Below are 27,366 nucleotides of genomic sequence, written 5' to 3'. Positions count from 1 at the left end.
GAAGGTTGACTTTGTCTTTATTCGGATTTCTCATTGTATGCGTGTTTCTTTGTAGATTGACAGGTTTATGCATTGAAGTTGAGACAGATACGGACGTAGCCTATTGACAGTTTATTTCTGCTAGCGTTGCCCATGATTAACGAATGCCCTCTTCCAGGAAAAAAAATATTTTTTTCGATTTTCTGTTATCAAAAGGGTCAAATAACATTATCAGCTCCTATCACATTATTTCACTACTCATTGTTACAAATGCAATAAATTAAGATTAAGAAAGCGGGGGCTTGAAGTAAAGCCTACGAAGATCAGGGTGAGATATTTGTCCCTCAGCCCAGCCGTTTGAGGAGCTGTACAGCTTCTTGATGGACCTGTGGAGAAGTGCATGTATTCAGCTTCAGCCACAAAACAACCCAAACAACATATGCTTCCCTCAAGGTATTTGGACTCAACTCATAAATTATCGAAATTGTTGGCATTACAATAGTTGAGCTGTAAAATCAGGGGCTATTTGGGGATGTGTTTGTAAGGAATACATAATTGTATGAATGAAACACTTATACAGACATAAAAAATAAATAGCTAGGACTTGTATCACTCACTCGTACTTTTTTAGCTTTTTCCTTTTCAACTATACCTTTCCCAATTCAAGAATAAGTGTTGTTTTCTAGGGTCCCATCCCATTGGGTATGGCTGAGGCCTACCTCTTTGTCCTCTGTGGTGATGGGCCGGTAGTCTCTGGCCTTGGTCAGCCACAGGTGGGCGTTCTCCTTGTCCTTCAGGGCCAGGTAGGTCTTCCCCAGCATCAGCAGATTCTTACTGTAGAAGCCCGGTTTCACTGAGGGGGAAAACACAGCACTTGGGATGAGCCGGTCAATGATGGGGCAAAGTTCGGATCCAAACCCCACTTTGTTATTTAAATTGGTGTGTTTGATGGCGCTCCTCTTTTACCTTCTTCTGCTTTCAAGAAGAACTCCAGAGCCTAATGGAGTCAGTAAAATATGACTCATTCCTGTTCATATTGTAAAGAGCTGCTCATGTGTTCTTGCAGCTCTTTTAAACATTTTTATTTGTAATCGGGCTAAGGAGTGCTGACTGCTCACCTCTTCGTACGAGGACGTTGGGGGCGTCCCGAAAATCACGGTCGCCAATTTCCGGAGGGACCATGACAACTCGGCAAAAGAGAAGCACCTTTTGGACAAGCAGGAGCGTTGGTGTTTACTGTTTGACCAATTGTACGTCTCAAGTGCAAAGTTCTCCAATAACTGGATTCACTTTTAATGGTGCACAACATGTCAGACAGACCCGAGGACATTAAAACAGACTCACCAGTATCCTAATATGTATACTGTGGTAGGATCATTGGGATTGAGCTCCTTAGCTCTCTGCAAAGGGAGGACAGATAAATATTTCTAAAGCATTACAAACATGAGTATTTTCCCCCGTCAGGATTCATAAAGGTCACACACAATGTACTGGAACAACCTATGTGTACCTTGGAACACCCTTGGAACACCCTATGTATTTATATACATATACACATGGTTATAATTCGACCCTGCAGCAAATTAGTGTTTACCTCCAGATGCTTCCGGATAACAAGGGACTTCTCCAGCTTGTGTTTGGTTCCCATGTAGTCCCCTAAATCACTGAGGAGGATACCATACCACTGTGTGAGAGGGGAGAAAATGAGGATGAAACGTGTATGTGGTTTAGCATCTTCCATAGTAACTAGTATCCTAGTACGCAAAGTCAAACGCATCTGAATCAAAAGCGCCAGATCATTGAGTTTTATGACACAAGGGCAGAGAGGCCATTAGATACGGTTAGTTTACATTATACAGGATTCCCATTATTTTGATCTTATTTTCTGGTATTTTCCAGGACATCAACCAAAACCTTTCTGTGCTCAGTTGTGCATATTCCCTGTACGGACTGTCAGTGGCAGCAATGCTATTCTATTGAATGTGTACCGTGATACATTTTCATTCACAGTGAACCAAATTCATTGAGGTGTATTATAACCTAGGATATAAAAGCATTTAACGTCAATCTATTTGCAAATAGATTTTTTGAAATGTCTTTCTTTTTATATTTAATTTATTTTCTGGAGGAAGCTGGACGGAACAATGAGATGGAACGCCTGGATATGGAACTAAGCTGCTTTAGGCTTGGAAGGATTCAGTGACCACCAGAATGGGGCCAGCTCCTGGAGTTACTGCGAAAGCCCTCATGGAACTCCCTGACGCATGGGTAGGATGTTAAACTCGCTTTACCCAACTTTCTAATTTTCCATGACGTCTTCCAGGACACTCTTTACATTTGAAAATGTTCTATGACTGGAAAACAACTTTTTAATATCAAGGTTTTCCAGGATACATTATATGACTGAATTTGGTCGACTTTTTGATTTTGACTCTCAAACACCTTTGCCTGTGTCAATATGTAGCTATACATCTATTGCTCTAAGTAGAACAGACAAACCTACTCCAACTAGTCAAGTACTGGTTTGTTTCCCAGCATGATGAACCCACCAACCGAGAGGTGAGCATAATCTTTGAATTAAAAATGGTTATAATTAATGCGAGTACACAGAGGTGATGGGGGTGAGCTTTACTTACTTTGTGCGATGCAAAGCATGCATCGTCTTTCTCCAGGGCCTTCTCGGCGTAGCCAAAGGCCTCGTACACCAGCGCCTTCTTCTGGTCGGCGGGCACGCCCTGTACCATGGCCCGGTCCCGCGTGGCCCGCGCCAGCCTCCATAAGAACTCTACGTCATTGCTGAAACCACGCAGGGTAGACTCGTGTGTGATGCCATTCAGACTTGTGATTCATACCACTGTCCGATTCTTGGGTGTCATGACTGCAACTCATACTCGTGATATACACAAATTCAACATGTCACTGGATTAAGAATGACGGCTATGCCTAGACCTTATTACTGCTCTAAAAACGGCACTGAAAGGTTAGGAAGAGCCAGACTCAAAAGGCAGGGTGATTTTGTTGAAGCTGTGAGATGTGATAACCTGATCCCAATACATTAACAGATATCTAGGCCCTAATGCCTAAACCTTTTCAACGGCAGATCATTTTAAGAGCATATTATAAACAAGGCAGTAAGATATTAACCTGTTGTTATACTGTTGTAGAAGTTGATAAAGCTTTTCTGTCTCTGCACAACTGTGGAGGTAGTCAGCCTGCTCAATTATCTCCTCTTCTGCTGTACAATAGAAAAGCAAAATGAATTTGTTTAGAATGAATGTGTTGTAATATTTGTATGGATGGATGGATAGGCAAATCACCTTTTTCTAAAGCAAAGACCACTGCTGCACTATGAATTCCTCTGTAAGCTTCATGGCCCAGGTAACACACTGTAGGTAGTCCTAGGCAGAACGCTACTCTCCCACTCTGTAGAGAAAGAGAAACAAAGTCAGCTCAGGTTACCAGGTGCATCTATTAATTAACAGGTAGGGCCTACACATGACACTTGTCATGCCACTGTTTGCTCAGGAGGGCATCCTTTTAGGTTTTCTTAAGTATCACTATAACTCAGTAAAGTGGGGTTATGATGGTTAATAACTAAGCTACAGATTTATCAATGCTTGCCCTTTCACCTACATCGCATTTAAATCATACCGATAATTCCAAGGTCAAAACACGATGATCTAACCCTTAAGAACTAAATTACGGTCCGATGCAACTAACCATCATCAACTTCCATTGAATAGCAGTATGAATCATTATTTACAATTAAAAATGCGTTAGTTCTCTTCGCCGTTGTCCAAATAAACGATGCAACTCCCCTGCTCCTGATGATCGGGTTGCCAGACAACAAACTCCTTGTTAAAAACCGCATTAGTAGTGTCCCTGTCATGCTGGCAGATGTCTACAAGGTACTGCTGCTGAACGATAAACAAATAGACGGATACTTGTTGAAAAAAAGAGGAGGGCATTCAAGATTGCAACGCACTGATAATGTTGCAAAACCGGAAAGCTTTTCCATATGAATATTTGACCTATGAACAATTCATTTCAATTGGTAAACTATAATCAAACGTTAACTAAATACATATAAAAAAACACAATTTAGCGGTGGTTATTCAGTTTTAACTGTTCGGTTTTACGTGACTGCTATTGAATGCAACTCAATAGCGCCCGCCACGTGTTTGCTGTCGATATGAAACAGAATATGAGCATAATAGTTCCGGAATCATTTTAGATTGGTACATTTAGTTTAACGACTGATAAATTATGATATAATTCACTTAATCCACACTCGGACTTTAATTAAATGGATTTGGGTTTTGTGTTAAAGTTGACATGATGTATTTGGGCGTTGTGTACATTCCACAACGTCAGTGAGGGAAACGCCCACTGCTGTCAGATGGCATCTGACTAGCGTGAACAGCAGCATAGGGACTCTTTTATATTGTTTATGTAAAATTGACTGTTCTAATATTGAAATATCAGTAGGGTATTCTTAGATGGTAGGATTAGGTTAGATGGTATTCAGTTGTCACCAATGAATGCTTTCTCTATTCAGTGAGAAGTTTCTGTTGGGCTGAGTTTTTTTTTTTGCGTCTAAAAAGCTGCAATGGCTACCGGTGGGCCAGTGCCCGTGGTTCCTCTCCAATGTGTGACCAAGGTGGAGCTGACGATCTCTTGTGAGAATCTAATGGACATGGATGTGTTCTCCAAGTCTGATCCACTCTGTGCGTTGTACATCGAATCAGGAACTGGCTGGTATGAGGTGTGTAGTTGCTCCAGTACACATATTACTTATTTAAACCTTGCATGATTGCAAACATTATTGCAAAATAAATTCACCAATAGGCCTACTCCATGCACTCAGAATAGATTATGGGGGAGGACAGCCGTCAGACATCCTTTAAGTGGATTAGTTTAGTTTAATTAAAACACATTTTCAACATTATTATCCATTATCTATAAAGCGGCACATATATTAAGCTGTGTTGTGCAGCATTCTATGATTTCAGGTGAAAAACAACAGTCTTACATCTCTCAAAAAGTTAATGTATAGTACATCATTAATTTCTGCACATTAAAATGCTTTTTGTATATCTGTACAATGCTTCTCCAACCCCCCAACAGTTTGGTCGCACAGAGATGGTTCTGAACTGCCTTAATCCAAGGTTCTCCAAGAAGTTTAAAATTGACTACTTCTTTGAGACGCTTCAAAAGCTGAAGTTCTGCGTGTATGACATCGACAACGACACGTATGACCTGGGAGACGACGACTTCCTGGGAGAGCTGGAGTGCACTTTAGGCCAAGTGAGTCCACTCTCACATAATTTAGCAACTTTAGACACTTGTATCCAACGCGACTTGCATGATACAGATGAATGTTGCATGCTAAGTGCCTACAGTTAGACTATGGACAATGGGGTTTGAACCTGGAACCTTTACACCGGGAGTCAAACTACCCGAAACCACTATCCTTAATGCCCTGCTTTGTTTAGGGTTTGTGCTCGGATATGTATTTTGTGCTTTCATATGTGCCCATTTTGTGCTGTGCTGTAGTGAGTAATGGTTCCCTGTATCCTCAAGTCATTTTGACGTTCCTTCAGATTGTGTCGTGTAGAAGGATGACTCGCCCTCTTCTGCTGAAGGACAGGAGGACAGCCGGGAAGGGAACCATCACAGTAAACTTCCTCAGTCATGTTGTTATTGTCGTAGTTATGCACACATGGAAGGCCATCAGAAAGAATGGAATATCTCCTCTATGATACTCAGGTCTATTTCAGAACGTTCACAGAAGTTCGAGTTTACTTTTGTACAATGGAACATTCATGGTCAACTTACAATAATATTACTTATTTGCTGCTTCAATTTCGATAGCGACAAAGTATATAGAAAGATCAGTCAAATAATGAGTATTTTTTTTTACATGTGACTGGCTCTATAGTTATATATCTTTAACTAGCATATATTGGGTAGGACAGGGTTTCCCACTAATCATATCACTCTAGACTATAGGATTAATGGTCTAATAACCTGAATTTAATTTAATATAACGAAGAACAAACAATGAAATATTTTTCTTCCAAAGATCTGCGCTGAGGAGATTCAGGACAACAGAGTGGCTCATTTTGAAGTTTCAGCTCGGAAGCTAGACAAAAAGGTACAGCAACCGCACCTCCACGATATTATAGCTCTTTATCCGACACTTTGAGATCCTGTACCTCTTCCTCGTGAGAAGGCCAGGTGTGCAAAAAGTTAAAAGGCATTCAGACTCTTAACTGGGATTCAGAGACACTGCCTTCCCATCCAACAGTTCCCAACTATTGTCGTGTGTACCTCCTCCATCCTTTTCTAAAGAATACTGACAAAGTTTGTCTCCGTTTTCAGACGGGCTATTATGATATGTGTCTCTTTGGTTTATGTGAAATTATTTTATTGCAGTATTTGTGGTGGTCCGACCCTTTCCTGGAATTCCACAAGCAGACAGAAGCTGGGTGGCAGCTGGCCCACAGAACTGAGGTACACAGCATAACAATCCTTCCACCGCTGTCTTACGGTCTTACAGCGGTCTTACTACTCACAGCAGTCTGTTGTTCAACCGCCTCATATCGGCTTGTGTCGCCCAGGTGGTGAAAAACAACCTGAATCCAACATGGAGGCCCTTCCGTATCACTGTGCAGTCGCTCTGTGGAGGCGACGTGGAGAAACCCATACGAGTACACACACACACGCACACGCACACACTACCACTGTAATAATTGCATTCTTTGTATTAACCTTGCACGTTGCTCCCTAAAATCTTCATTAACAGGTTGATGTGTGCTGTTTATTTTCTTTAGCTTTTCTTTACATTTTCTAACTTGTGTGTGTGGCTCAGTTAACAGCGCATCCCAGTGTGGAAACAGCTTTTTGACGAAGGTATGCTTGCGGCCTCCGGCCCGAGTTTCATGGCAGTGCATCACGAAGGTGTGAAAATCTCTCTCGCACGCACGCACGCATGCTTGCTAGCTCACTCACTCACTCTCACACACAGTCTGTGTTGGTCTGTCTGTGGCACTCTTAAGTAGTGTGTGGTGTGTGCACCATTTAATGCATGTTTTTTTGTTTTTTAATGCACCTGTGTGTGTGTGTGTGTGTGTGTGTGTGTGTGTGCGCCTCTGACTTGTGAGAGGGGAGACTAGATGACATTGTGGTCTGTGTGTCCTTCTCCGCCCCAGGTGGACTGTTACGACCACTACACGAACGGCGCCCACAGCATTATCGGATCCTTTGTGACCACCCTGTCACAGTTGGAAGCCGGCACATACACATCTCCGGTGGGAATTGTGTGCGTTTTTGTGTGCACTTATTTGTGTGTTAAGGGTGTTTCGTCCAAATGTAGATATTTTTTTCCTGATTTTCAGGCTGAGTTTGCGTGCGTGAACAGGAAAAAGTCTGAGAGGAAGCCAGGTTACAAGAACTCTGGTGTCATTTGCATCAAGAGATGTGAGGTATATGTCATATCATGTTTATAATAAGCTTGCTTGGCTTAGAGTTAAGGTCACAAGTCACAAATTTGTTTAAGAAAAGTGACAACTGAGTCAGTCTAAATGTATTAATATATGGTCCACATCATCTTCATCCACAATCTGCGGAGTCAAATTAGCTGATTGCTACCGCCCTCAATGAAATGTCAATATAAGCCGTCTGATATGTTATCTGAAATGAATGGTGTATTTGAGATTAAAAGCTTTGTATCAACGTTCAGGTGGTGAAGGAGTACACCTTCTTGAATTACATCATGGGGGGTTGCCAACTCAACTTCACGGTGGGTTGGCAGACAAGCCATGCATATAAATGATCAGTACGATGTGCACCTTGTCTTGTCGGTACGTTTTCCTGCTTCATAAGTTGATCCTTATCCCCCCCCCCCCGCCTGCTCCAGATAGCCATAGACTTCACAGCCTCGAACGGCGACCCCCGGAGCCCCCAGTCCCTCCACTTCATCGACCCTCAGGGCTACAACGAGTACCTGGCCGCCATCTGGGCCGTGGGCTCGGTGATCCAGGACTACGACAGGTGAGCCGCAGTGCGACAGCAAACATTGCGTTGTCCGTTTCCCTATTTACCAACAACCCGTTCTCTATGTTGGGTCCTAATGTTTCCAGAGGAAGGTCAACAATAGTCATCATTATCTTTGGGAGTCAATTAATGTGCCTGTTAATGTGAAAATTTTAACTTTAAATGACCTCAAAAGTTATGAAATACAAGCGATAATTCACTTATAATAACTGAACTCTTTCCTACCTGTGCAGTACCAAATCCTTTCCCGCCTTCGGGTTTGGAGCCATCGTGCCTCCCACTGGGACGGTATGTCCAACCCATTAAAAAACCATCGCAAGTTAGTTGTAGCATGTGATCTTAATCTCTTTACCAAATCCTCCAGTAGTTACCAGTAGGAGGGACAATGGAACGACACTAGGAGAGATACAGTTAGTAGTCACGTCACCTCAAAATCTCATTCATCATTTGTGGGCATCCACTACATCCAACTCGAATGAGTCGCCGATAACGTCACTATCGGTTTGACTCCTCTATCCATCATTCATTCAAAAAATAACTCCATGTGTCAGTGCATATTTCTCAACATTCCGTAGAGAATAAAACATTATATATTTCCTCTTCATTCGTGCACAGACCAAATCGATTTTTTAAAGACCCTATCCATGGGTTGATTGAGCCAGGGTTTTTAAAATTTGTTTCACAGTTAGGTTAGATTATATAATACTACATTGATTCTTTTTCCCCAGGTGTCCCATGAGTTCCCGATAAACTTTACCCCAGATTATCCATTCTGTCATGGTAGGTCCAAAGCTTATTTTCCAAAAGTTGTATTTACCTGTGTGCTGTGATCCAACAGTCGATCTCTGTGGAAATGCGACCCATGTTGTATATGCTTACCATGAATACTTGTGGGTTTCCATGTTCAGGCATCGAAGGGGTGGTGTCTGCCTACCAGCAGTGTCTGCCCGTAGTGAAGCTCTACGGACCCACCTGCTTCGCCCCCATCATCAACCACGTGGCCTGCTTCGCCAGACAGGCCATGCAGCAGAACACTGCCTCGGTGAGATAACGTCCTAGCTGGCGCTTACCCGACCCCCTATCGGGAGCAGCCATGTGGACCAGTAGCTGAACTGGCTGCACTCATCATAGCTCATCTTGTCAATTTAGTATAGAGAGATCCAGCTTAATGTGGTTTTAAGGTAGTTACAGTCAGACATGACAGATTTGACTAGTGTATTAGAATGAGCTGAGCGACTGTTAATCAGATACACCTGTCGGAAACAGACTTCTTTGAAACAACTCTTTGGATCATCTAATAATTTTTTTATCCCTTCTTGTAAAGTCGGGAACAGAATTATTTTAGTTCATTGTCTGCACGGCATCGGATGTTAGACAAGCCAAGCATTGCACTTTGCCCGATCCCTGATGCGTCCGCTTATATTCATTCTGTGTTTACCTGTCCACCTGTGTGTGTTGCCCTGCCCCAACAACTTTCCTGTCCCTCACAGCAATACTTTGTTCTGCTCATCATCACCGACGGCGTGATCACGGACATGGACCAGACACTAACTGCCGTCGTCAACGCCTCCCGCCTCCCCATGTCCATCATCATCATCGGGGTGGGCGCGGCCGACTTCGGCGCCATGGAGTTCCTCGACAGCGACGACAAACTGCTGCGGTCGTCGCGGGGCGACGTGGCCTTCCGTGACATCGTCCAGTTCGTGCCTTTCAGGGCCTTCAAGGTGAGCGCCGGTATTAAGATTGGACAATAAATCATTATTAAATCATTCATAAATATATGAAGAGTAAAAAATATATGTATATTTATATAAATTGGTGGGTAAGATAATAAATAAAGGCTTACCTCGTCTGGTTATTTGTGTGTTCTCTTCCCTCGCAGGCAAACAGCATTGCTCTAGCTCAGAGTGTCCTGGCAGAGTTGCCCGACCAAGTGGGCCGCTTTTTCAACTTCTTCAAACTGAAGCCCCCCAATGAAGACTCCAGTCAAGCAAGCACTCTATAGAGAAGGCATGAACCAGCTCTATAATAATAATAATAAATTTAATTTATAGTGCCCTTTTCATCCGAAGATCTCAAAGGGCTACAGGTTAAAAACAAAAATAAAAATAAAAAGGGGGTTTTAAAAACATCTAAGAGTGCGAGCCAAAGGTTTTTTTAAAAAGAAATGTTTTAAGACCTTTTTTAAAACTATCAGTGGATTGCTCTGAATGGCTCAAGATGAGTGCTCGTACTTGACTCATAGGCTGTGGTTGAAACTGGCTTGTACCTGTGGCTGACCTATATATGGCTGGTGGTGCAGTGGAAATTGCTGGCTTGTGACACAGTAGCTATAGTTGCCTTGGTAACCGGTGTGTGGTCTACTCAGTACCAACGCTGTGAGATATTTGCTTTGTTCAGCTTAGTCTCCTCACCTGTGTTGATTATTTTAGTTATCCTTGTTTTTCAAACTGAAGCCCCCCAATGAAGACTCCAGTCAAGCAAGCACTCTATAGAGAAGGTATGAACCAGCTCTATAATAATAATAATACATTTAATTTATAGTGCCCTTTTCATCCGAAGATCTCAAAGGGCTACAGGTTAAAAACAAAAATAAAAATAAAAAGGGGGTTTTAAAAACATCTAAGAGTGCGAGCCAAAGGTTTTTTTAAAAAGAAATGTTTTAAGACCTTTTTTAAAACAATCAGTGGATTGCTCTGAATGGCTCAAGATGAGTGCTCGTACTTGACTCATAGGCTGTGGTTGAAACTGGCTTGTACCTGTGGCTGAACTATATATGGCTGGTGGTGTAGTGGAAATTGCTGGCTTGTGACACAGTAGCTATAGTTGCCTTGGTAACCGGTGTGTGGTCTTCTCAGTACCAACGCTGTGAGATATTTGCTTTGTTCAGCTTAGTCTCCTCACCTGTGTTGATTATTTTAGTTATCCTTGTTTTGGTAGTAAGCTTTGCACACAATTTTGGTTTGTACATGCTTTTTGAAGAGCCTCTATTGTATTATATTGGTTCTTATGTAAATCTATATATATGTATTATCAGATGGCATCTTATTTTATTTGATCCTTTAACAGGAATTCCCTTGCATTGTGATACTGGTCAAGACTCAAATCAAAGTAAAAGGACAAACCAGACCGCAAGACAACCGGTGGCCCCCGTGACTCACGCATGGTTAGTTGAAAGTGTTATCTCTTGGAACATTCAGGATGTTCATACGTATATGCATTACCAACAGAATGACTATCAACATGGAATGAATTAAAGGATAGGAGCTGCAGGCTTATATAACTGCCTTGACATTAAGGTTGTTTTCAATAATTGTATTCAGAATTATAGTGTTAAAAACAACATTATCAGTCTTCTGTGTGTGCCTGTATGCTTCATATATTTCTTGAACTTTATAACTGTTTTAGATTGCTTTATGTCACTCATCTTCTAAAAATAAAATTATAAACGCAGAATTCACTTGAATGTCTCTTATGGTCCCTTGTCAGTTGTTGCTACTGTAATGTGACTAGAAGTCTATCAAACCATGCTACCCTATCAAAAAATGCTACGTTATGCATTTGGCAGCATATTTAATGGTTAGACCATTTGCCTCTATCAAAAGATGCACCCGCTGCAGAATCAAGTGGTTTTACAGCAATACTGTAAAACAACAGTAGTGGACACACACCATTGACACTGTAAGAATATGGGGAGTATAGTTTGATGCTGTATTATAAAGTCTTTATTGAGGATTTCAGGGGTACAGTGTGGGCAATGTATGTAATGTAAAAAATATATACATAGCATTTTAAGAAAAAGCATCAATAATATTAATTTAAACTAAATAAATACCTTCAACAAGAAAAGTGTTGCTAAGATATTATTAAAACGTATATATATATATTTGTGAATTGGATTCTGTATGTGTTTATACTGAATATGCAATAGAGAATAATTATTCAAAAAATAATAACAACCAAAGATCGTAAATCTTTATTTTCCTTTTAGACATTTCTTACAGAAATATAGAGCGCTCCTGTCGTGGCCATATTGGTCACACTCAAAATGTGCCCATCTAATGCACAATTCACACTGCACCTACCAAAAAAACAATAAAAAGAGCATACATACATACATATTTTATGTTATACTTTACCATTTCAATTATGCTCTCGTCTGCATTTTTTTTGAGCAAAAGAACACCACACAGTTGTCCTCTGCCTTCCCTAGAAACAATGTTTTTCAAAAGCTTATAAACTGTGGCAACTCAAATCATTATGTGTGAGTATATAAATCATTGTACAAACATGGTACATGTTATCGTAGAAAAAATAAATTTCACAGAAGACTGACCAAAATACCCAATAATAGTGTAATCAATAGTTATGTTTAATAATGTAAAAAGTAACCTTGCTTTATAGTACATGACCCACACAGACTAATCACCTTATGTGACTGAGGTGATGGAATTTGCATTGACTTTGACTAAGAAACTATTTTCATGGCAATGCTTCCTGCAGTTTGATGCCACTGACCTTTGGACTGAAGCTACATGCAACCGTGCATGCCAGGCTCGATTTTCCTTTCCTTCCTCTCCCTCTTCACTTTGAACCAAAGCACCTCCTCTCCAATGTAAGACAGTGTATTTTGGTTCTTCTTTTGTACACGTTTAGCATATGCCTGCTTCTGTTTGTCCTGAGACTTTGAGATGTTTTCCGCAGTTCTTTTTTTTACACACTCCATCGACTTTATTTTTTCATCCAAAAATGAATGAAAGGTCCTCTCCTCGGGCAAACTGATGGTGGAAAGCTGAAATGACAAACAAGTGTGAAAAAATAGTAACTTCATTCCAAGTATTTTACAGTTTAATTGCTAATCAAAAACAGTTTCAACCTGTTATGTGCAATTTATGTTTATGGATGGAGGAAAATGTACTAATCGTTCAGTCATTATGATAATTTTTTCAAGGACTGCTGAAACTGACCGGCATGTCAACAGGAACCTCGGATGGGAAAACAGCCTCTCTCCCATACATCATGAGGAAAGGACTGTGTTTGGTGGTGGTCTGGACCTTCGACCTTAATGAAAACAACGTAGCTTCCAAGAAGACATCCCAGTTGTTCTGCTTGTCGTTGACCAATTTTATGAGAGCTCTAAGATGTAAAATAAGAAACACAATATAAACAAATTAAATTACGCCTGTCTCACAAATAGTTCAAAATGTCTGGCCCAACGATGCACTACATCACGTATTGGTATGAAATACATATCAATATTGAATGAATAGTAATAGATTAAATTTGTGAATACATTTATATTATCCATGGTTAAAAGCAACACAGTTCCGTTTCGGGAAATCAGAGTGGAACGAAACAAGACCCGCTGTCACAAAGCTATACTAAAAAAGTTTGAAATAAACTTGCTGCTTTATGTTGTGGCTTGTCTTCACATCCAGACCATTGGTTTGGGGATGATAGGCAGCTGTCACACTCCTTTCAATAGCCAACATATTGCAGAGGCTGGTGTTGAGCTGAAATAAAAAGAGTTACAGTAAAAAAAAATCCAAAACAGAAAGGAATTATTCCTGAATTGTATTTACTACAAACGCTTTTTTAAAATGCACATACTTCATTAACAAATTCTTTTCCCTGGTCAGATAGGATTCTTTTGGGACAACCATGTCTATAAATAATAGAGCAGATGTGGCGTCCCACTTCAGCTGCGGTTTTAGTCTTTAATGGGAAAGCCTCAACCCATTTGGAAAAGTAATCTGTGGCTGTTAAAATATACTGGAAGCCATCCACAGTTTTTGGGAGAGGTCCTATCAGGTCAATGCCAACGAGATCCCAGACAGCAGACACCTATCAAGGTAAAACAAATATAATTATTTTTACATTCTCAATATTTCTTTATTAATAGCTGTTGGATAATATCAAGATACCACTGTACACATTTACCTGTATACACTGTAATGGCTGTGCAGCAGTCGAAGGTTTTCCAACCTTCTGGCATTTATCACATTCCAAGACCTTTAAGAAAGCAGTTGTTAATAAAAGACAAAAAATAAAAACACAACAATAACTCAAACACATTGCCTACCCAGTTGTTAATGTCCACGGACATGCCAAGCCAGTAAAATCTGGAGGACATTGCAGTCCGGGTTTTCAGGATGCCCGTATGGCCCCCGATTGGAGAGGAGTGGAATTCTGTGAAGAGTTTTCTTGCATCCTCTTTGGATTTAATGGCTCTTCTGCCTCTAACGTAGAGCTCTCCTTCTGCAGTAAACATTCATTAAAAAACTTTCATCATTAAAGAGCAATCTTACCAAGACACTATCCACATTTTAATGTACTTTGGAAACTCACCCTTTAACGTGAATTTTGAAGCGTACCTCCTCAGGTTTAATTTCTGGGACTTATCATACCCAGCCGGGAATGTTCCGTGAGAAAGGAGGTCAAATAATTCGTCCCACCTTTTGTCCATCGCTTAACAAAAAAGCAATAACACACAAGTATTTAGAATTGATATAACACACGATACATATCTTGTTATAACACGACAAGATGTCGCCGCCTCCCTCCCCCACCACCGAACAAAACCTTCTCCGCTCCCAGTCCCCTAAGATAACACATATATAATCTTATTTCTACATTTAGCAGCAAAGCCAGTTGGTACATGCACATATTTACACGCTTACCGGTCAAAAGGCGCAGTTAAAAACATGTTTTAAAGAAGTACTCACCATCAGCCAAAATAATAGTAGCACAAATTGATGGATGCGCACGACGCATGTTCATTGTTGTCGACGCGCATGCGCAGAACAACCATGTCGCACAATTGATAGGTAGCATAAATTGGCAGAACACCCTGAAGTTTTCAATAAAACGGTATCAAAATATGCCCCCATATTCTTACAGTGTACATTGGGTGATTAGTGGTGAAAAATAGCACAAGTGATACTGCAGTGGGACCATCGTTTGATAGCGTATTTGATCTGTAGACCAATTGCCTCTATCAAACAAATAAAGTAGAACTTTTTTTACAGGGTAGCATGATTTTACAGATTCTGGCAGAACACCGGTAATGGTCAGAACACTGGCCCTACTAGTACCGAAAACAGACGCACCCCGGTGCTGAGAGGCGGACCACGCCCACTCCGTGCCCCAGCAGCTCTGACAACGGTTCAATCGCCAAAGACAAATGGTAAGACCTCTTAAAAAGATCAACATTGAATATTACTAATGCAGCATACACTGGTAAATATGGATATTGACAGTATCTATCACCATTGTGTAAACTTTAATTGCAACAATGTGTATGATGAAACGGTTTATACCGCGACATTAACAGGATATTTGGGTTAGCGTAACAGAGTGAGTAACCCAACGCGTTTTTTAACGGAATGTGCTTTTTTCTTTCACCAAACATCTTATAATGTGACTATATAGGCATCACGGGAAACTTAATCAAAGAGTATGAGTAAAATCACATCGCTTCCACTTCCATACCACGTATAGCCTAGTAGTACGCAACCATAAGGTTGAAAAAGTGGAAAAGCTGGATTCACTCCTTCCTGCTGTTTCCGTTCACAGAGCCGCTGGATCGCGTGTGTTTGACGAGAGGTTGTCATGGCCGCTGGACCAGCCCCGACTGCGGGACCCGGGAACGCTCAGTTCCTATCCAAAGTGGTACTGAGCGTCTCCTGTAACAATCTCCTGGACATGGACGTGTTTTCAAAGTCCGATCCGTTATGTGTGATCCACATGACTTCCTCGGAGTCCCAGTGGTATGAGGTCAGTGTGGAGGAGAAACGCCCAGGCCGTGATTGATGCTTCTACTTGCAAAATATATTCATACAATAATACAAAACACATACAACAATAAAAACAAGGTTACACAGGGACCAGGAACATAGGACCTACTACTGGGTCTGCGTCATTGTTACCATTATAATAATAACAACTTAACTCTTGTGTTTATCAAACATTTGTTTTTCCATGGAAGCTTGTCTGAAATAACATTGTCTGTCCAGGTTGGGCGCACGGAACGAATAAACAATACCCTAGATCCAAAGTTTTCCAAAACCTTTGAGATCGACTACTTCTTTGAGGTGGTGCAGAAAATCCGGTTCTCTGTGTACGACATTGACAACGCCACCTATGACCTGGAGGATGATGACTTCCTCGGGTCCCTGGAGTGCACCGTGGGCCAGGTGAGGACAGTTTCTCCTGAGACCGGTTAAAGTATTGTCAAGTATTGTGCTGCTTTTGAGGTCTAAAGCGTTTGAGGTTTTACTGTTTTACATTGCTTTAAAATTGCACCTTTCACTTACAGGTTTTAAAAAAACTGTGAGATATCAGGGTTGAGAAAGTGTGTTGGACACTGTTTTTAAATTCTCCACTTTGGTTTTATTACATTTGGAAATAAATTAGATTAGAAGTCAAGTAACCCAAATGTCATGTCTTTTCTAAAACGATGTTCTTCCCCAAATTTTGCATAATTCCACAACAACAACAACAACACAGTCTAGCTCAATGGTAGCAATATATTAAAGGTCGAAAACCGCTTCAAATGAAACCCAACAGGCTCAGAATTCCTGTACAAAAGCGAATCCAATTGTTCAATCTTTCTGTGGTTTTTGTTTAGATTGTGTCTTCCAGGAAGCTGACTCGACCCCTACTGAGGAGAGACCGGAAACCGGCTGGGAAGGGGACCATCACAGTAGGTCACTCACTAGCATCTCCATGTGAAGTCATCTAGCATCGTGTGTCCACATACAGTTATCTATATATTTAGATGAATTCTTATTTTTGTTTTCTATCAAGATTGTTGCTGAAGAGAAGACGGACAACAGAGTGGTGAATTTTGAGATGGCTGCTAGGAAGCTGGATAAAAAGGTGGACTCGGTTGATGATAATAATCGCTGACAGGAAGAATCAGAAGAATAAATCCATTCCATTTGATTGCATGTGAAGTTAACTTGTTTGTTTTAAGGATTTCTTCGGACTCTCGGATCCTTTTCTGGAAATCTACAAGCAAACCGACACAGATTGGCAGCTGGCTCACCGGACTGAGGCGAGGACACAATGACGCACACTGATCGTGCTTAGATGTGTATTACTGGCATGAAACCGGTCTTTAAAAAGCTTCGCCCCTAGGGCTCGTAATGGTGTACATATATACACGTGACATCATGCCACAGCATGGGACCAACATCATAAATACACTGGCTTGACCTGACGAGAAAAACGTCAGGTCAACATACGCACACACATTACCATTCTACCTGCTCTTAGCGTTTTTCCCCCCAGACATCAGAACGGCTACACAAATAAAAAGCACTAAAACTGCGACACTGCCCATTATGACAGCAAGGCATTTTCATGCCTCAAACCTCAGTCCTCTCCTATCGCTTCACGTGTGGCGGCTAATGTCAGGCCAGCACACCAGCTCATTGCAGGGTGGTTTTTTTGTTTCCTCATTTCAGGTGGTGATGAACAACCTGAGCCCCACGTGGAAACCCTTCATGGTGCCTCTGCAGTCACTCTGTGGGGGCGACATAGAGAGACGGATAAAGGTGCACTAAAAACACTTCCTCACACACACAAACACACACACACACACACACACTCTCACTCTCACTCTCACTCTCTCACACACACACGGATGCATGGATACACACATGCATACATTAACACATAGAAGCTTATGCCTCAATACTAAAACATACAAATATTCATACCTGCATATGTCTGGATTATATGGTGTGTTTTACAAGGCGGATTTCCTTGCATTTCCCCCAATCTTACAGTGTTCGGTTATTTGCGTAGTAATAATTCCCTAAAATTAAGACAAATTGCCTACAGAGTTGGTAATCATTAGTAATTAAGTGTTCATATGAAAGGGAGTGCTGTTATACTGAATAACAGCAGGGCTGTGATTCGGTCATAGGTACAATGCTGCAGGCCAAGTGCCCAAGCTAATCGCTCATGGATGCCTCTTGTACAATTGACCTTAAGCTGTGCTGCTGTGGTCTGTACTTGTTTGGAGCTAAAATCACCCGTATTGTCTACGCATGACGTAATAAGGTACTTTCTGTTAGGTCATGTGTTGTGCTCCCATACCCAGCATAAACAAAACCATTATAGCTGATGTGTGTATCATTTTCTTTTTGAACAACAAGCTTGTCAGAGTGTGGCACTTCCCAGTCGACAGTGCTACAAGTGAGTTCACAACTTTTGCTGTGTGTGCTTCAGATTAAAGCTCTGTATTGCGGGGCGAATTTATTGATTTGTAGTCTTTGGCGTTTTTTGAGTTCATCAAAGGGGTCAAAGTGTGTTCTTCTGCTACTCATCCAGGCTGGTACTCATTAGTGGGCTAGACTTTCCTCCTGCTGGTCTTCAGGCCTACCATTTCCCCTCCTGTGTTCTCTGTTTTCAGTCTCAAACCATCCGCCCATCATGATACTGGTTAGATTGAACCAGAAGGATACACAGTAAAAAAAAAAAGGCCATTTATTGGCCCTTTATATAACTGCGTTGCCAAGGAGACCAACTCATGTCTGATCATGTTAATATCAAATCGCATCAATGGCTGAAGACCTTTAACAGCATTATGTTTGCTGGACTGTGTATCCTGTCTTGACGTTTGTAGAAGGCCAATGAGTGACCCCCTTTTTCCATTTCCTGGACAAGAGAATAAATGCAATGATTTAAAAAAAACAACACATCAGTCAAATCAAGCATTTCTCTCTTCCCCTGTCCTGTGTCCATCCTAATTCAAAGCCATTCCTAGCTAAATAAATTAATATCATTTTTCTATCTACCAGGCCATTAAAAAAACATTGTTTTTGTCCCTTGCTGCCTGTATGCTAGGTGGAGTGCTATGACTACAATAGCAGCGGGTCCCATGACTACATAGGGACCTTTGAGACAAACCTTGCCCAAATACAAGAGTCATCCAAGTCATACGCGGTAAGGTGTGTGTAAATGTGGGTCAGTGCACTTGTCTGTGTCACACTGTCTACTTGCAATTCCCCTGACCATCTGAATTACCTGTTCTTGTTGCCAGTGTGGATATTGGAATTCAGTGTTTCCCCTAGAATTTTTTTTAGGCCCGGTGGTAAGAGCTGATAGTGTGATTTTTTTATACATTTTTCACGGGATGCTAGAGTATTTGTTGGTTATTTCCATGTAAAACACTTGCTTAGCCATCACAAGTTGATAATGATTCAATAAACACGTTATTAACAATAAACTAATTTTATTTACAATACAATTTTTGGTGGTGCTGTCACACTAAATTTGTACCGGCTGCCAAATTTGTACCGGGCGCGTCATCCATATGTAATCCATTCCAAACCTGCCTGCAACAGATGATCGCGTCGTCCGTTGCCGGGCAGGTTTCAAAAAACATTCGCGCTCATGTTGCCAAAGACGAAATAACATAGTACAGTTAACGGATCGCTAGATAACACTTGTTTTTACTTTATATTTGTATTGTATTTCATTTTTTAATCAAATTTAGCTAGTAAACTGAGTGTTTAAAGCGGGTTTCAAAAAAAATTTGCGCTCATGTTGCCAAAGACGAAATAACATAATACAGAAAACGAATCGCTAGATAACACTTGTTTTTACTTTATATTTGTATTGTATTTCATTGTTTAATCAAATTTAGCAAATAAACTGAGTGTTTAAAGCAGGTCAATGACGAAATAGCACAATACAGATAACGGATCGCTAGATAGAAGGTTCGCGAATGTTCGTGAACCTTTCACGTCATTCGAAAGGTTCTAATCATCTGATCATCTGTTGCCGGGCAGGTTTGGAATGGATTACGTATTGATGACGCGCCCGGTACAAATTTGTCAGCCGGTACAAATTTAGTGTGACAGTGCCATGCTAATGATGATATAATTTAATGCTGTCAGATTGTCCGTTATGATGGGGCATAATCTGCGCACGCGCGACACCGCATTATTTTTTATTTTTTTCATTTTTTCATTTTTTTTTTTTTTTTTCATTTTTTCATTTTTTTTTTTTTTTCATTTTTTTTTTTTGGCCTGTTGTTGGCCTGGCGGGGGCGCTCGTTGGCCTGGCGGCCCGCCAGGCCTGAACAATGGTAGGGGAAACATTGAAGGCAGAGCATCATAGCAACTTCATTGGGGTGACGGTAATGCGCTACCTCTGACACAGATGTGCCTGTTTTATGGCCCCCCCCCCCCCCCCCCCCTTCCAGGCCGAGTTTGAATGCATCAACAGCAAGAAGAAGCAGAAGAAGAAGGGCTATAAAAACTCTGGGGTGATCATTATCAAAAAATGCGAGGTATGTTGGGTCTTGGATTGATTTCCCTCAGTATTTGTATTTTTTTCTCCTTCGGTTGAGGAATGTTGTTGTGGCGGATGTTGTAGATCAAATCAAACTTTCGGAGGGGATTCATGGGGATTCCTTTCCAAAGCACTGGTTTTGTGAAGCTTGTACTGTATATGTTTAGTTATAAGAGAATGAGACATAACATTTATAGTAGAATGATAATGAACTACATGATTAATACTTATCTTCTACATTTAATTTAAACAGATCAGCATTCCATCTTTTTTTGTTTTTAGGCAGAGCTTGAACATTTTGAACTAACTCGTTGGAGGAGCCTTCCGGTCCCCCTCTTCCATTTACCTGAACAAGAAAACGGCTTACAAACCAGCATTTCTTGATACTAGCTTGAAGCATGCTTCAGTCTTTTTATATTTTATCACGTAGCGGCTCACATGAAGCAGTGCAGAACACCCAAAATATGACATGACCATTCCATTCGTAACACTCAACTAATGGAAAATGTGTGTCGCAATATTTTTTTATGCAACTCTAGGCCTCAGTTTGACGTTAACTGCAAATGTCTAGAAGTTCCAAAAGTCACTATAAAATTAATTCACTGTAGTAAATGCAGTGAGTGCTGTAGTGCAAAATGAGGTTGAAACTTTTTTCTTTTTTTATCAAGTTTGAATCAGGTCAGTATAACAGTCAAGTTAGCGTAGAAGGTGTGTGTGAGATAGATAATTGTAGTCGCTCTTCTCGTCAGGTCAAGCCAGTGTATTTATGATGTCAGTCCCATACTGTGACCCATACTGCACATTTAAGCACGATCAGTGTGTAATTGGGATTATGTTTATGTGCAGATAGTGAGGCAGTACACGTTCTTGGATTACATCATGGGCGGCTGTCAACTCAACTTTACAGTAAGTATGGTCTTTTGATACTTTTGGGGATCTGTTAATTCAGCAATAGGACTAGTCTACCATCTCTTAAAAATTAGAAGAAACTGATATTTTTGTTACTGTACAGTTTTTATGGGGTAAAGCCAAACAGACTTGGACTCTACCGGTTTCATTTGAACATATTAACAGGCAATCGTCTTATCTTTTAACAAAGGTGTGCAAGCTTGTATTAAGGTTGTGTTTGACAAACAATCAGACAACCAAGATAAACACTGACAATTGATACTGTAAGTGTGGATCATGGGGGGAGGCAGATATCAGAATAAACAACCTCATCCCCCCTAATCCTCATCTTGGTTCTGCCTCAGATAGCCATAGACTTCACAGGTTCCAACGGGGACCCCCGGACCCCCCAGTCCCTCCACTTCATCGACCCTCAGGGCTACAACGAGTACCTGGCCGCCATCTGGGCCGTGGGCTCTGTGATCCAGGACTACGACAGGTGAGTCCCTGCTTCCAAGGACGCAAATGCATTGACGGGGATAGATTTCCATCGGTGTGTTTCATTGTGTATTCAGTTCTTTGGATCCATTGTTCATTTATTATGGTGTATGCGGCGGGTTAATCTCGTATTGGGAGTGTCTCCTACTACATGGGTTCCTGGTTGGAACCTCAATGACGCAGTAGGAACCTTTGAGACCGGTGTGCTGGCCCCTGTCTCAAGCTCCTCAATGATATCTCAAAACATTCACTGCAATTCTCGATGAAGATACACGGCATTATGATGTCCAACCACCTCTCTACCATCCTAATAGTGTGTGTCCCTTATCAAGGTTTCCTCCTTTTCCTACTTTTGGAGAATTGGACTAGATCCAATATTGAACATCAAATCTTATTCGAACCTCGTCTGGGAAGCCATGTGAATCTGTCATTTGGTTGAAGGACTATACAAAAATACACTCCACTTTACCTAGTTGTTATGATTCTATAAATAATGGTTGGTTATTATGACTTATTGGTGATCTCTCCCTTGCCCTCTCCCTTTCTCCCTCCCCCCCTACAGCGACAAGATGTTCCCAGCCTTTGGGTTCGGAGCACAGGTCCCCCCGTCCTGGCAGGTCAGCTGAATGTCCAACAGGCCTCTTGCCTATGCAGGTTTTTCATATCAATCGGAAGAGGGCTTCAATGAGGGGTGGTGTGTTGTTTTTTCCCAGGTTTCCCATGAATTCCCCATCAACTTCAACCCTGCTAATCCCTTTTGTGCCGGTATGTTGGAGCCTGTGCATGCATATTCATGCGCTGTTAGGCTGTACGCACACACGACTGATATCTAATGTTTAGTTGCCTAGCACTTTCTGACATTGTTAAACGTAAAGGCAATATGTTTTTTAACATCATTATTCACAAATAGTATAGAACAGCTTAAATCATGGTGAACTTGCCTCTACATATTTGCTTAAATAAAAGGTTCTACCACTTCCAAGAGGGTAAACCATCACTGAGCATGAATAATATCTCTAAAATGTTCTTAGTTTATTGATTATTAAGGATAAAACAAATGTAGTTTTAGGTATATAACAAGTATTTTTGGAGGGAATGACCATGTGGGAATGAACATATGGGTCATTCCCTGAATCATTCAGCTCCTCCAACACATTGATTGAATTTAATGAGTCATGCGTACGCTTGTTTTGTTCGTTTCCAGGCATCGAAGGGGTGGTGTCCGCTTACCAGCAGTGTCTGCCTCAGGTTAAGCTCTACGGACCCACCAGCTTCTCTCCCATCATCAACCACGTGGCCTGCTTCGCTAAACAGGCCATGCAGCAGAACACTGCCTCAGTGAGTTCCTGGGCAAGCTGAAGCCTCCATGTTTGGGTGTGGTTGCGATGGCAGTACTTTTTAACGACATGAGGTCATTCATTGGACTAAACAGTGCAACAGTTAACTATGCGTCAAGGTTTCTAGCAATTGCATGGAACATATTCTTGTTTTTTTTACTTTAGCCAAAACGCAAATGTAGGAAAACCGTCTAAATGTGGTTTGGAGTAGGTTTGGTTCTGCCATGAAGTTACCCATGCTAATTGTGAGCCTCTGACAGATTTACATCCTTTATAATAGTGGAGGGGGTGGGGATCAGTATTTGAATTCCATCCTTCTGAAAGGGATAGTTCATAGTGATAGGGATAGTCTTTTTTTTGTCAATTCATGTTGCGGCTAGGCCTAGGTATTGCAAGTCAATAACCTCTACAAACCTCTCAAATGTATTGAATTACCATCTGCATCTCGGGGAATGCTTAGTAACTCTGTATAAGTAGGGTTGTCCAGAGTTACTTAGCATTGATTTAACATTCGCCTTTTTTATAATTATAAAAAAAGAATTATCCACCCTTCCCTCACCTGCTGTCCCACGTCACCAGCAATACTTTGTGCTGCTCATCATCACCGACGGCGTGATCACGGACATGGACCAGACGCGCAGCGCCATCGTCAACGCCTCCCGCCTCCCCATGTCCATCATCATCATCGGCGTGGGCGGAGCCGACTTCAGCGCCATGGAGTTCCTGGACGGGGACGACGGCATGCTGCGCTCCACCACTGGCGAGGCTGCCATGCGGGACATCGTGCAGTTCGTCCCCTTCCGTCAGTTCCAACGCGTAAGCAGGGAGAACCTTCAACGTTTGCTCTTCTTCTGTGTGTCGTGCTGCTTTTATAAAGACCCTGTTCGGACCCGGTGTCTATTCTCCAACTCTTTCCACATAGTGCTATGAGATGCAAGGGTTTGATTGAGCACCAGATCTTGACACAGGTTTTGTTTCATGCTTGCTCCACATGCCAATCACCACAACACTTATTTTGCGAATTGCAGCAGAGACCGCATGAGGTGTGTTGATTCTGTGATCGGTTGTCTATGCCCCTTATAGACTGCTAAAACAATTCGCCAATCCATTAAGATGAAAACTCGATTTGTTGATTGACAGAAATGTATTATCCTTTGATTACTTGTTTGTTGTTTTTTAAATATTTTTTAAACCAATATGAATTATCTTATCTCCCTGTCAGGCAAAACGAAAAATATTCAGTGCAACTCTTTAGGATTTAATTGTGAGCAGAAACAAAATGGCAACCAATATACTGCAGTTACAGCAGCAACTCAAATTTGTATTAATTTGAGCTAATCCTAATAATGAGCTAATCCAACACCTCTCTAACAAAAAAGAAGCAACCGAGGTATAGTTTAATAGTCCTTATTCTAAACAGCAATGTCATCAGACCTCGTTTGGCGAGTGGGGGATTTCTGAAGTCAGCGTAACTCGTATATGCAAATGTCTACACAACACATTTCAGGCCGGAACAGCAGCCCTTGCGCAAAGTGTACTGGCAGAGCTGCCTGACCAAGTGGCTTCCTTCTTCCATGCGTTCAAGCTGAAGCCTCCAACGGAACCCAGCCCTCCCTAGAAGCGTAGGCGCAGCCCCTTCGTCTTTGTCTGTCAGCCCTTGATCTGCTTTCCTGCTTCACCTCCCCCTCTTGTGTGTAAGGATTTAGACAGCATTAACATCTCTGGGTAAAGAGCTCCTCTGTGATACAAACAACGCATCGCGGTGGGGATATGAAGGGGTTTTCAACTTTTGCTGCTGCGGAATAGCCTGGAGACCATCCTGATCACATGACCTGCCATTCTGTTTCCCTGCACAAATCCGTCTGGATCTCCTCCTGCCGCCAACCTCGAGTTACAGAAATTGTAATGCAATCTTGGCGGACTGTGTTCTGATTAATGACGTTGTGGTTCCAATCAGGGACTGCGGCATGGTTGATGACGTAACCTACAGGCCGCTGCTAAACATTGATCGCGTCTCCCGAAGCAACGAGGTCCAGACTGATCAGTGTAGCGTAACAGAATGTGAGGTCATGTGATCAGGATGGTCTCCAGGCTAGGTGCGAAACACAAGTTTGTCTATCGGCACAGTGTTGTGAAATAAGGGTCGACCACCAGACCTTCAAACTTGTAAATTAAGAGGTCTATCAAGACAGAAGTAAAGGCTCAGACTTCGTTGAAAAAATTATGATATTTTCTAGGGAAGGTGGGAAGGTGAATGTGCCCCCCGCGTACCCGTTAAAGAGATAAATGCTCTCTAAATCGGCCTTAGCATTAGGAAGCTAATGCATGTATAATGGCTAGTAAGCTGTGTTATCTACTGCAGTACACCTCACAGCTGCAATCATTCTTCTTCAAGGCCTTGTCTGTTTATTTATTTAACATTTTACTTGTACCCATTCATACCCTATGCTTAGAGGGCTGGATAGATCAGTGTACCAGTCTAACCAGTCGGTGGACTAGAGCAAATGCTGCTTATCTATCCATCAGCCATGAGGACAAGTTTACCCTCAAGTTTGGAAGATAAAGCTTTAAAGCCAGAGAGCCGTAAAGATCCTGGGCTTTTTTATTTGTAAAGCCACCTGTGGTTTTTGAGGGGAGATCCACCTTGACCTTCTCAAAGGTTCTTCTAGATCCTTTTACTCTCCACCAGCTCTGCTCTCTTCGCTTCCCCCCATGCCCGCTGTCCTCCTCCGTTCCTTATCTCCTGCTCCTCCGCCCCTCTCCTCCTTCCCTCGTCTCCAGGCCCCACGGGAGGCGCTGGCCAAGAGCGTCCTGGCCGAGGTCCCAGGTCAGGTTGTGGACTTCTTTCGCACCATGAAGCTGCCGCCACCGCCGCCGCCGCCAGACGCGACCACGAACAACACCATCGCCCCTGCCCCCGCCGCCCCCGACTCCCAGGCCTCAGCCCCCAGCGCTGCGTGGTGAACCTGGGGCGTCGATGACGTCGGGTCACTAACCCAACCAGTGGATGTCTCTGGAGAACACCCAAACCACATATCCTACTGGACACTTACAAGTACTGCAACAACGACAGCATGGAAAGCCTGTCGGTATCTTAACATGTACTAGAACATCAAGAGCATGGAAAGCCTACCTGTAGTTCGTACATGATCTTTCATGCAAGAATAACCTATTCTCCTGTCCGCCAAGAACTGCATTTTTACTCTGCTGCCAAATGAAGTTATTTGAAAGGGAAAGAGAAAAAAAATGCATGGGTCTCAGGGTTTTATTGACTATTAACAGTGTTTTCTCAAGATATGTTTAGTTATTCAATGACGACATGTTTTTGCCCTCTGAAAACCGCTCAGAATATATCATCGTAAACCTACAGAGGATCTTTTTATGTTTATTGAGAGTAATCCACATGTTTGGGCTGCAAATCGATTGCTTAATTGTTTACCACAATGCTATTGAATGACCATTTCTTGTTCAATGATGTATAGCCCTGCTTGAGGAACCCTTTATAACCAGTCATTCGAAACGGTTTCAGCCATCACCAGAAAAATCTGCACTTTAGCAATGTTTACAGTGGAGAGCCAGTAACCATTTGGTTGGTAACATATTGTCATGTGCATTCTTGTGATGGTAAATCCAACAATATTCAGGTGTTCTGCATGTAAACATCTTTGTACTAATTCTACAAATAGTTTATATATTTTTGTTTCAGAGTTATCATTATCTGACATTTTGACTGTTAAACAGCTCTGACTCAAAATATTTAGAACAATTATTAATATGGATTATTAGGTTTGCCAAACTTTAAAAACTATAGCCACATTTAGATTGAATTGTTTAATAGTTAATATATCATGTACTACAGTAAGATGGTCCTGGAGTGACGTTATCTTCCTAAATGCTAACTAGCTGTAGTAAATAATATTGTTTTTTTATTATCTATGTCCAACAGTGTCTTATATCAATAACATGTTTTACATTTATGTTTCATGTATACAATTCACACTCGATGGTCTTTGATTTTATATAAATATATAGAGCACTGTTGTTAGTACGTTTATGTCATTATTAATGCCATACCTCTTGATAATGTAGCTACTTTCAGTGCCTGCACAGCAGTGATTATTTTGAACTCTGTCGTTATAATTATAATTGTAACAAAATATTTTGTCATTTATTTCGCCTATTTTATACATGAATGTTGCAAAAAGGAAGTCATAGGCCTACCAACAGCCTATCATGAAAGTAGTTATACTTTTATCCTGCTGATAGCGCTCCGGTGTCTACCACTAGCGCCACCGCG

At 41.6% G+C, this 27,366-nt stretch overlaps 3 protein-coding genes across 12 annotated transcripts; 2 read left to right on the top strand and 1 right to left on the bottom strand.

The window, feature by feature from the left end:
* Positions 1–9,005, bottom strand: rmdn1 (regulator of microtubule dynamics 1). Of its 6 annotated transcripts, none has more exons than XM_030348537.1 (10): positions 8,917–9,005; positions 3,297–3,402; positions 3,124–3,214; positions 2,616–2,775; positions 1,574–1,663; positions 1,324–1,379; positions 1,098–1,185; positions 946–976; positions 699–832; positions 1–365 (listed from the first exon to the last, which is right to left on the bottom strand). In XM_030348537.1, the coding sequence occupies exons 1-10, from the start codon at positions 8,947–8,949 to the stop codon at positions 324–326; spliced, it is 831 nt and encodes a 276-aa protein (XP_030204397.1). In that variant the 5' UTR covers positions 8,950–9,005; the 3' UTR covers positions 1–323. The 6 variants fall into 6 exon arrangements, 5 of the variants coding, with proteins under 5 accessions (XP_030204397.1, XP_030204394.1, XP_030204395.1 ...); XM_030348534.1 differs by lacking the exon at positions 8,917–9,005 and adding an exon at positions 3,743–4,029; XM_030348535.1 differs by lacking the exon at positions 8,917–9,005 and adding an exon at positions 3,743–4,029 and having other exon boundaries at positions 3,124–3,211.
* LOC115536988 (copine-3) lies at positions 4,344–11,507 on the top strand. Of its 3 annotated transcripts, XM_030348524.1 has the most exons (17): positions 4,344–4,744; positions 5,107–5,286; positions 5,583–5,657; positions 6,065–6,136; positions 6,418–6,495; positions 6,603–6,692; positions 7,194–7,292; positions 7,380–7,466; positions 7,724–7,783; positions 7,901–8,034; positions 8,271–8,325; positions 8,766–8,817; positions 8,946–9,079; positions 9,528–9,761; positions 9,920–10,047; positions 10,494–10,537; positions 11,107–11,507. In XM_030348524.1, the coding sequence occupies exons 1-15, from the start codon at positions 4,589–4,591 to the stop codon at positions 10,040–10,042; spliced, it is 1,629 nt and encodes a 542-aa protein (XP_030204384.1). In that variant the 5' UTR covers positions 4,344–4,588; the 3' UTR covers positions 10,043–10,047; positions 10,494–10,537; positions 11,107–11,507. The 3 variants fall into 3 exon arrangements, with proteins under 3 accessions (XP_030204384.1, XP_030204385.1, XP_030204383.1); XM_030348525.1 differs by lacking the exon at positions 10,494–10,537; XM_030348523.1 differs by having other exon boundaries at positions 10,494–11,507.
* Positions 11,508–14,939: 3,432 nt separating this feature from the next.
* On the top strand, positions 14,940–27,226 carry LOC115536986 (copine-3). Of its 3 annotated transcripts, XM_030348517.1 has the most exons (17): positions 14,941–15,223; positions 15,613–15,813; positions 16,053–16,232; positions 16,667–16,741; positions 16,846–16,917; positions 17,015–17,095; positions 17,508–17,597; positions 18,895–18,993; positions 20,258–20,344; positions 21,193–21,252; positions 21,600–21,733; positions 22,295–22,349; positions 22,446–22,497; positions 22,937–23,070; positions 23,649–23,885; positions 24,577–24,691; positions 25,851–26,145. In XM_030348517.1, exons 2-16 carry the CDS (start codon positions 15,649–15,651, stop codon positions 24,685–24,687), a joined length of 1,632 nt encoding a protein of 543 aa, XP_030204377.1. In that variant the 5' UTR covers positions 14,941–15,223; positions 15,613–15,648; the 3' UTR covers positions 24,688–24,691; positions 25,851–26,145. The 3 variants fall into 3 exon arrangements, with proteins under 3 accessions (XP_030204375.1, XP_030204377.1, XP_030204376.1); XM_030348515.1 differs by lacking the exon at positions 24,577–24,691 and having other exon boundaries at positions 14,940–15,223; positions 25,851–27,226; XM_030348516.1 differs by lacking the exon at positions 24,577–24,691 and having other exon boundaries at positions 15,200–15,276; positions 25,851–27,226.
* The last annotated feature ends 140 nt before the right edge of the window (positions 27,227–27,366 follow it).

This window comes from Gadus morhua, chromosome 23 (genome assembly GCF_902167405.1).
Source record: "Gadus morhua chromosome 23, gadMor3.0, whole genome shotgun sequence".
Taxonomy (NCBI): Eukaryota; Metazoa; Chordata; class Actinopteri; order Gadiformes; family Gadidae; genus Gadus; species Gadus morhua.
This window is presented reverse-complemented; position numbering and strand designations above follow the sequence as displayed.

Bases quoted from the DNA above. Each gene is read 5' to 3' on its own strand.
- rmdn1 (XM_030348534.1), bottom strand. From the start codon at position 3,868: ATGACAGGGACACTACTAATGCGGTTTTTAACAAGGAGTTTGTTGTCT. The intron at 3,215-3,296 runs GTGATTTGCCTA...TCTATTGTACAG, and splicing joins GGTCTTTGCTTTAGAAAAAG to CAGAAGAGGAGATAATTGAG. The intron at 977-1,097 runs GTGAGCAGTCAG...TGACTCCATTAG, and splicing joins CAACGTCCTCGTACGAAGAG to GCTCTGGAGTTCTTCTTGAA.
- LOC115536988 (XM_030348525.1), top strand. From the start codon at position 4,589: ATGGCTACCGGTGGGCCAGTGCCCGTGGTTCCTCTCCAATGTGTGACC. The intron at 6,137-6,417 runs GTACAGCAACCG...ATTTTATTGCAG, and splicing joins CTCGGAAGCTAGACAAAAAG to TATTTGTGGTGGTCCGACCC. The intron at 6,496-6,602 runs GTACACAGCATA...TGTGTCGCCCAG, and splicing joins AGCTGGCCCACAGAACTGAG to GTGGTGAAAAACAACCTGAA.
- LOC115536986 (XM_030348515.1), top strand. From the start codon at position 15,649: ATGGCCGCTGGACCAGCCCCGACTGCGGGACCCGGGAACGCTCAGTTC. The intron at 16,233-16,666 runs GTGAGGACAGTT...GTTTTTGTTTAG, and splicing joins TGGAGTGCACCGTGGGCCAG to ATTGTGTCTTCCAGGAAGCT. The intron at 21,253-21,599 runs GTAAGTATGGTC...GTTCTGCCTCAG, and splicing joins GCTGTCAACTCAACTTTACA to ATAGCCATAGACTTCACAGG.